Source organism: Vitis riparia, unplaced genomic scaffold (genome assembly GCF_004353265.1).
Source record: "Vitis riparia cultivar Riparia Gloire de Montpellier isolate 1030 unplaced genomic scaffold, EGFV_Vit.rip_1.0 scaffold303_pilon_pilon, whole genome shotgun sequence".
Lineage (NCBI taxonomy): Eukaryota > Viridiplantae > Streptophyta > Magnoliopsida > Vitales > Vitaceae > Vitis > Vitis riparia.
The window spans coordinates 169,681-180,180 of NW_023269666.1; the positions used below are offsets into that span (position 1 = coordinate 169,681).

Consider the following 10,500-nt stretch of genomic DNA (forward strand, 5'->3'; position numbering starts at 1 on the left):
ATTATTGCCTTTATTTAGATACCTTTACATATGAATATATTAATTTTATATTGACTTATAAATTCTTTGTCAAAGTTGCATCGTCATAAGTCATGGAATAATCACTGGAATTCATATATGTCATTATTTCTTTTAACTAAGTTTTATATGTCATAGTTGCCCATTTAAATAAAAGATATTGACATATACTACTTTAAGTAAAGATAATATATGTTAACAATGACCCTTTTTCTTGTAGTGCTACTGTACAACCAAATGTTTAAAGTTTATCACCTGTATAGATTATAATCAATATTTTTACATTCAATCCAAAACCAATGAAAACAAGTAAACCAAATGTCAAAATCAACACCTTTCCAAAATAGTAACAATACTATTTTGTGTAAAATAAGTCCAAAATAGATAGAATACTATAGAACTTATGTTAATAAAAAGTTAGTTAATCCAAAATATAACAAGTAAAAACATACATCTTGAGTATTTGTCCAAAATAATGATATGCAAAATACTAATAGTATCCAAAATACAAGTCATATGTAGTAACATCCTCAATGTGTACCACACGAAGGAGCCTTCCTCTTCCGTAGTGGACATCTATGATGTGCATGCTCCACTATTGGCTCTATGGGGCTAACATGTAACCCTCCATGAGCTCTACGACCACGTCTCCTACCACATCCTCGACCATACCCTCGACCATGATTAGTCTTTTGTCCTTGTTGATCATCATTTGCTATATGAACTAACTCCTCATGAACCAATGTAGCCTTTATCGATGGTGGTGATGATGCAACAAGTGGTACTACAGGTGGGGTGGATGGCACCTCCATAGGTGTAATAGGAGTCTCCTGAACAGGTGACAGGCTCATGTTAGTCGATGGTGCATCTCTAAGAACAGATGTATGCCTAGTCCCTCTCATATGAGCCCCTCGCCCTCTAGTCCGTACACCTCCTGATCGAGTAATGGATGATATCGGCTGCTGATGAAGTGGTGGACTACTCCTCATATGAGGCCCTCCTCCCCTAGCCCATACATCTCCTGATCAAGTAATGGATGATATCGGTTGCTGATGAGGTGGTGGACTACTCCTCGTATGAGGCCCTCCCCCTTTAGTCCATACACCTCTTGATTGAGTAATGGATGATATTGGCTGCTGATGAGGTGGTGGACTAATGTCAATCGATGGTCGCACTCGAGCAACAACTGGTGTATGCCTAATCTCCCTTGTACGAGGCCCTTGTCGTGTAGGTCATACATCTCTTGATGGAGGCTGGAGCTGTGTAGTAGCATCAACACTAAATGGAGCATCTAAGCGATCCATCTCATGTATGGCCTCTAATACAGTAGTACATAGCTTGCAAATGCGAAAATCATCTGGAGGTGCAATATCATATATCTGGTGTATGCTGGTAGTCTGTAAGTCAAATAAGAGTTAAATTAAATTCTTATAAAAATAAAATAAACTTTAATAAAAATATAAAACATGAAAATTACCAATAGCTCGTGGAAGGACCCAGTCCAAGTAAGAAATTGAATAGTAATGGAACGATACCACACCATGTATGGATCATGATACCCCAATGAACCTATAGCCATCTCGCCTCTAACAATATGCTCACGCCTAGAGCTCCAATGTCGAATGTAGTTTGCATGTCGAGTAGTCCAATCAACATCATGTCTACCTCTCAAATCACATTTGTGTAAGATTAACTCATTATCACATGGTTGAGGAATCCCTTGACGAAATCCAAACTACCGCGATACTCGATCAGGTCTATGCCATTCAATTATGTGGAAACATATCAAAGGTGAGATAGTGCACCATATATCTTTCCCAGTAGTACAATAATCAAGAAGACCAACATTTATGTCATCAACATAAGGCTGCCATATAATCTGTACCCAAGAAACATTAGATATAATCAGTGGTTTAGAATTTGTTTAGAGAAACAAGTATAAGAAATGAATCACACTTTTATCACCTGATCTGCTGTAAGTCGATCAAGATGGTGCCTATACTGAGCTAAGACGTGCATGCTAATCGAAGTAGTTCGAAACTCATCTCTCCACCTATAAAATTAAAATGACAAAGCATAGTTAAATAAATAAAAATGTTAGAATTTAAGTTTATGCATGTATCCTCATAATAGTAAAATTTGTCGTAATTTTATAATATATACTGAACGGCCAATGGAGGTGGAGGCAGCTGGTCATCATGTGGAGCTATACGTAAACGATGAGGTGCAATAAATGGGAACCTCTCCCATACCCATAACTGGAGCAAAATCAGTGAGCCAGATATATCATGTGTATCAATATGAGAGGCTCGACACAACTGTCGACAAAGCCAGGCTAAATAGGCACTACCCCAACTATACCTACCAGCAACCTCAAAATCCTCTAGAAGGGGTAAAAACATAAGATGCACCTTATCGCTAGACTTTCCTGAAAATAGGAAACCTCCAATGAGCTGTAAGATATAAGCCCTAGTATAACGCTGAATAGACTCCTCATCAGCATCTGGTGCCAAAGTAGGGAAGCTCCGACTCAACCATGTAAGATGAAGGCACTGGCCATCTATGTCTGTATCTCCAAGAGTGAGTCCTAATAGAGAATAACATACACGCCTCCAATCTAAACATGTGCTACCAGTAACTACATCTCCATCTACTGGTAGTCCAATCAACATGGCAATATCCTGTATTGTAATCGTGCACTCCCCCTGAGGTAAGTGGAAGGTATGAGTCTCAAGTCGCCATCTCTCAACAAATGCAGTAATAAGATGCCAATCTAAGGAAATGAATCCTAAGTGTGCAACACCATAGAAGCCTGCCTGCTGCAACAATGGAATAATACGCTCATTGAGTACACTGGTGCGATGGAAGATCGCCTCACACCGTCTATAATGAAGCTCCTTTGAGTCAACACCTGTCCATGCTACAGATGACCTATGTGTGGCCTGTCCATGTAGAACTGTCGGATCCAAGGGTCCAGGCTCCATCGTACGGTGATACGTACATATACCAAATAACCATTAATTCTTATTATCATGAGTATGATTACAAATTTACAGACATTACATAGAAATATCATATTATCAAAATGGATAATCTTTCATACTTAATTGTCATGAGGAAGGGGGTTCGAGGATTGCCCTTCATCTTTTGTAGGACAGTTGCGACGATTATGGCCCGCTATTTTACATAAGCCACATCGAACCCTAACGCTTGGTTCCTTCAAATCCATTTCATTCCTTATCCTTGATGATCTAGGACGTCCCTTATCCCTCATCGAAGTTGGGTCAGGGTGGAGAATAGGAAAATCAGGATACGACCAATAAGATTCATGAGGAATGGGATTAAATTCAGGAGCATAACAACTAGCATAGGCATCCAGCCTATAGTATTTTTCAACTAATTGCCAACTATCAATCCTCATATGAGCAGAAACAGCTAGCACATGTGAGCATGGAATGCTAAATGATTGCCACTTATTACAACTACATGTACCTTCATTTAGCTTAACAACTTGTTTGTTACGTCCTTTATCCATATGAAACCCATGGAGAGCAGTAATTACTTCAAATGTTTCATGAATTCGATGGAAAATGGTGACAATGTGTCCACTAGCTTTGGCCTCAGCTCTTCTAAATTTTTCAATTGCATACGCAGTGTACACATCTCCAACTACCATTCTAGCACGTATCTCTGCTCTACGAGTCTCAAAGTATGACACACATCTATAAAAAGTTAATTGAACAAGTGCAGTGATAGGTAACATTTGCACTCCCTTAAGCACCCCATTAATGCACTCAGCAATATTTGTGGTCATCCACTCATACCGATATCCTAGATCATATGCTTGAGTCCATTTTTGAGTGTCTAACTTTGAAAACCAAGCCACACTTTTTTCATCTAATCGTTTTAACTCCTTCATGTATCTCTCATACTTCCGCGGTTGATGTTGACATCCAACTCTATACACCAACTCTTTTAAGAACTTATTCTTAAATTTGTCATTAAAATTGCTCACTACATGCCTAAGACAATATCGATGTTGCGCATGAGGGGGGCTCCATCCAACTGATGGATTTCTAACAGCAGCATTTATTCCTGCATGGTGATCTGAAATTAAGCATATCCCTTCTCTTTGAGTGACATGGTGCCTTAATGCAATAAGAAACCAAGACCAACTATCCTATGATTCTTCCTCAACAATTGCAAACGCAAGGGGGAATACATGACCATTTCCATCAATTGAAGTAGTAATTAAAAGCTTCCCCATGTATTTTCCATGTAGGAATGTACCATCAATTCGTATAATTGGTCTACAATGCTTGAACCCTTCAACACTTGCCCCAAATGCCCAAAAAACACGCATAAATCGTACGTTCCCAGAAATCCCTCCTAAAGGTATTGTCTTCCAAACAATCTTTGTTCCAGGATTAGTTAGCCAAAGGATGTTCATCCACTTTGGCAATGCTTGATAAGATTCATCCCAATCACCAAAAACTCTAAGCATTGCTTTTCTCTTAGCTTCCCAAATTCTCCTATAATGGACATCATATCCAAATTTATCCTTCACTATCTGATGTAATGCAGCAATAGAGGTAGTGTGATCCCTCTGAACTACATTTTGGATCTCTCTTGAAATCAATGTAGAGTCCAATTGAGAGTGGTCTTGTGATAATTTAGGATAAACACAAGTATGAGGACCTGCGTACTTGGTTATCTCAAACATTCCATGGCTTTTACGACGACATGCACGAAGCCTCCAATTACATCCTTCCTGCCACTTCTTACATCTCACTACCCACAATTGTGGTTCTGATTCACAAACCACCAAATGTTGATTTCGACATATTGCATAACGTTTTATAGCATATTGCAAGTCTTCTTCACTCTCAAATCTCAATCCTTTAAACAACTCATTGGATTCATTCCACAATCCGGTACGTGATGTGAGAGGCTTAGCAGTCATGCTATTTATTACATCACAATTCAATTGTTTGGACATTGGGGAAGGCATAATATGTTCACCATCATTTAAAGAAGCCTTATTTGTTGGAGGTTCATCATCATAATGCATCTCATTAATCTCGTCCTCATCATAAAATTCCACATCATCATTTTCATTTGTAAATGGGATGTCAACATAGTTGTTTGTCGCTCTCATAATTGACTGAGTTACTACTGCCAAATTCCCCCGCCCCGCCCCCCCCCCCCCCCCCCCCATTTCTTCATTGTGTGCTAAATTCTCATCCATTTCATCAGTGTGCACTGCCAAATTCCCCTTTGCTGGTATTTCCACATCATGACCCATAATTTCTTGATCAAATGATGGACTTAACTTAGATGAATGATCCCTTGGACGTGTCTGCAAATACATTTCAATAGTATTCGATGGTGGGATTTGTGCTACAACATGAAACATTAACCTTACATCATCAACATCTTTAATTGGTAATTGTATATAGTTAATGTTCCCATTTCCAATCGGCATAAGAATTGGATACCGAAATATCATGGATAACATGGTATGAGCGCGATCGATCGACATAACATGACACAACTTATCCTCCAACTCATCATATTTGATCAAATTGTTCACTAAAACACCTTTTTTAGGAGGACAATTGTAACACACCCCATTTGACCCATCAATTATTTCACCATCCTTGTAACACACAATTGTAAGCAAACTATCCATTAATATACCTAAAAAGAATCAAATAAAAGATATATAAGACTAAATTAAATTAAATTTATTTTAATTTATCATATTCAATTTAATGTATTGTATATAATTTAATAATCAATGTACACTTATCAAATTTATATTTTTTTTATTAACATGTACAATATTATATATAAATTGAGCTTTTTTTGCTACTGGGGGATTTCAACCCCCAACAAAAGGTTCAACATGCATTCCCAACTCCACTAAGGCAAACTTGCCCCATGATATATGATATGCACTAAAGAAATATATATCAAAAGTTAGGATATAAATACAATATTAAAAAAACACTTTAAATAAAAAATTAATTATAACTATTTTATAATTGAATGAAAAATTTTCATTTAATTGATTAGTAAAAATATATCATAATTTTATTCATAGTGTTTTTAATATTAATAATATATTAAAAATTTATATATTTATCATCATTTATTTTATAATATATCATAATTTTTAATATTAAATAGATTTTAAAATTAAACATGTTATAATCACATATCACAATATTATCATCAAATAATATTTTATATCATTTAATAATCAATGTACACTTATCAAATTTATATTTTTTTTTTATTAACATGTACATACAAAATTGAGCTTTTTTTGCCACTATTGGGGGATTCGAACCCCCAACAAAAGGTTCAACATGCATCCCAGCTCCACTAGGACAAACTTGCCCCATGATATATTATATGCACTAAAGAAATATATATCAAAATTTAGGATATAAATACAATATTAAAAAGAAAACACTTTAAATAACAAATTAATTATAACTATTTTATAATTGAAAGAAATTTTTTCATTTAATTGATTAGTAAAAATATATCATAATTTTATTCATAATGTTTTTAATATTATTAATATATTAAAAATTTATCCAAATATGTAACAGTTACATTCTGATTCTGTTTACCTTGGACTTTAGTCTAATTTTCACTATATCCGTATGGATATCAATCTAACTAGATGAAAACAAATTCAATCTTATCCAAATATAAACCGTATCATAGATACCCACACCACCTTTACTTTAGTCCTTCAACTAATATATGTGGATTGCCTACTAAAGATCAAGAATGAATAAATTATTAAACAAAAGAACCAAAGATTCGTATAGAAATAAAAATATTCCTTCAACTGATGTATGTGGATTGCCTACTAAAGATCAACATACCTTCTTGCAACACCTGAAAGCAATGAAACAATAAAAATATTTCTTATTTATTTTTAATTTTAACAAATAAAAAGATAGTATATCCATTTTGCCCAGTGAAGAATCTCCTTGGATTTGAATTTGAATTTAAATTTGAATTTCAATTCTTGTAGGTACTAATCTAATCAAGTTATTATTTTTTATTTTTTTGCAACCCCCGTTTGATTCCCAAGAAAATCCATCCCCCATTCGCTTTTTGGGAAAATTCATCCTCCTTTGATTTTCGAGAAAATCCATGCAAAACCCCCAAGGAAAACAAAAAAAAAAATGTTTTTTTTTTGCTCCCTATGCTTTTTGGATATGTTCTAAGGGTCTCTTTGCTTTTGTGCCATTGGATTTAAATTTCACGAACCCTAAGTCCACGATTTTTTTAGCCAGGCTGAAAAACACAACCTTTCCTCGCAAATCATGATCTGATTACCAAATAGCATCTTATGTTTTTTTATAAAAAAAAAATGGATAGATTTCGTATCCTGTGCGCAGGCTGGACTGGTAGGAAATATTGGGAAATTTATTGTTTTCAACTTTCCCACACTTTCTTGGCAACCAAACAGAATCACAACAAGCCGAACCACAAAAAAAAAATTAAAACTTTCTCCATAGTTTTTAGTCTGCTCGGTTTCATTGTAAAAAAAACAAAAACTTTATTTTTTTCCAACTTTCCCACACTTTCTCGGTGACCAAACACAACCACACCACTAAATATAACCACAAAACTTACAGAAAACACCGAGGGCAATGGTCTCTCAGATCTGCATTTCACTTCCTTCCTATTGGTGTTGAGGCAAGGATCTCCACCCCATGATCATCGTGCGGGATAATGGGTTTTTGGGCAAAGGAGTTTTGATGCAGAGAAGAAAAACGGGCTGGAAGGGAAATGAGAAGGGGGGGAATGGGTTTTCATTTCTCATCCTACGTGTTATCTTACATGTTCAAAAGTGTCGTAGAATTGGAATTATTTTCCAATCTACGGTATTTTAAAAATTATTTTCCCTAATAGCACTACATTTATCAAGAATCCGACAATCTTTTGAAACCATTAGAGTTCCAAAAGCTGCTTAGATGTTTTTATTGACCACAACTTAACAGCTATATTTTTAGTAATCTGACATGGATAAATATGTGTTGATAATAGCGGATTCTTTATACAAAGAGGAAAAAATTAAGACCCAGCTCATTAACCTACATTAAGAAGAGATAAACGTAAAGATATATATGCTCATAAATGCCATCCTCTCAACAAAGACTCGACTATATTTCTATCATAGAAATGAGACTACTATCAATACAATATATTATCCTGAGTTCTCCACTTGGATAACATGGAATCTGATGAGAGTAACAATGGCAATGTCTTTTGGACCCTAAAATAATAGGGATGGACGTCGTGGTGATTACTCAAGGTCCATATTTTCACCATTTTTCCGAAATTGGTCATCTTTTGGAAGCCATTAACGTTCCAAAAGCTACTTGAATGGCTGATGGTTCACATTGGCCTGGAACATGGTCATCTACAGAGGCGAGACCACTTAAGAGGAGTTCATGGTGGTATAATTCGGGTAATTTCATCTCATTTGATTTTGAATTGACATCATACATATTCTGAACCGGAAAAGTTGATGAAAAGCAGAACTAGTTTTCAGAACTGTGAACCAGTTTATTATGACAAAATACAGTGCTAGCACCCCCAAATGTAGAACCAGTTTTTGGCACAAAAGCGGATGGGGAGAACTTGATTGATACAACAGAAGTTGATACAAACAATAGTTTCAAAACCGAACAAGTCATTGAATTAGAAAAGTCACTAGTTTACATTTCAATAGTTGGATTCGTGGTCAAATCAAGATCGAATAATGTTATAAATATATAGTCTATATATTCTTAAAATTTAAAATACTTATAAAAAATGTAAATATATATAAAGAAAATAAAAATCAATAATATTTATTTTTTCGTCTTTAATATTATCAAATTAATTAAATATATAGATATATTAATATTTTAACATTTTATTAAATAAAAAAATATAATATTTAAATGAAGATCAATAATATTATTTTATAATTTTAAAAAATATTACATTATTTTACTTATATTATTTACATTTTCATTATTATAAAATTTTTGAAAAGCATCATGTTCTATCATTCTTTGGTTTGCAATACTAAATACAAAGTAAAAGTAGTTGAGTGGACTTGTATTCACCTTCTGAGCCTCAAGTCCGAACATCAAATCCTCGTGTTGTTTTCCATTTAATAAAGTTTCTCATATAATAAAAAATCTTCTACTACAAAATAATATCTTTTAATCAAAAATTAATTTATGACAAAACCTCATATTTGTTGTAGTGTATCTTAATTTATTTATTTTTTATTAATTTAAGGTTCAATTATTATAATTTTTTATTTTTTATTTTTTAGTTTTGAAATTTCATTAAGGAACGAACATATTTACAATTAAACTATAGAATTATATTAAATTGCATACTATTTAATCTCAATAAGACTTAGTATTACTTAATTGTTCAAATTAAGAAAATATATCTTTAATTTAAATTATAAGTGATAATATGGGTTAATAGGATATTTTAAATCATAAATAATAATAATCAAATTCTAATTAATTACTTATATTTTTTATTTGCAATTTTAGTGATCATTATATCAATTCCTTTGCTTCACTTTTAGAGATGATCGATAAGTTATTTGCATATTAACCGGATAAAAAGGATGTACAACATTTTAATATTTTCATATTCATAACATGTACATTTGTACAAACCTTATACAACTAGTATAAATGTCTTATATATTTAGTATAAGTAACTTGTACATGTGTGACAAATTTAAAAAATTGTATTTGACATTCATGCATCTATGAAAATAATGTTTCCAATACTATAAAAAAAAATAGTCAAAGAAAATGAAAAAAATACATAAATATATAAACTTATACATGTCTTCTACTAATGGTATAAATGCCGTGTACATTAAATACAAGTGTTTATATATATATATATATGAAAATATAAAAGATAAAAGTAAAAATTATATTTGATATTTATACATGCATGTAAACAATATTTTCAATAATTTAATATGAAAAGTAAATAATGATTATGAAGAAAATGGTGCAAATACATGCGTGTGAATACTAATAGTAAAAGATGTTATTGTACATAAATTTTCATGAAGTTAGCATCAATTATACATCTGTTAAGGTACACCTAGTCATAAAAAGTTGGTTTTCAACTACCCTTTTTTTAAACTTTAATATTTCAAATGTCATGTGGGTGGTGGGCAGCCCCATTTTAGGGCTCCTCTTTATGTAAAAGGGGAAATGTGTTAACCAAAGACCAAATTCCTTCTATTTATAATTACCATTATAATAATATATAATGATTATTCACCATTTACATAAAATCGAATAATAACATCATAAAATTAATAAAATATAAATAACAATGAGAAAATTTAAAGTTAGTGAAATGTGAATAAAATGTAGATATATTAATATCTTTAATTTTATTAAATAAAAA

General features: G+C 33.0%; 1 protein-coding gene across 1 annotated transcript; it reads right to left on the reverse strand.

The window, feature by feature from the left end:
* Window positions 1-4,198: 4,198 nt before the first annotated feature.
* LOC117909731 lies at window positions 4,199-5,176 on the reverse strand. The gene has a single exon (XM_034823793.1). The coding sequence runs from the start codon at window positions 5,174-5,176 to the stop codon at window positions 4,199-4,201; it is 978 nt and encodes a 325-aa protein (XP_034679684.1).
* Window positions 5,177-10,500: the final 5,324 nt, after the last annotated feature.

Excerpts from the sequence above, each read along its gene's own strand:
- LOC117909731 (XM_034823793.1), bottom strand. The coding sequence starts at position 5,176 with ATGAGAGCGACAAACAACTATGTTGACATCCCATTTACAAATGAAAAT.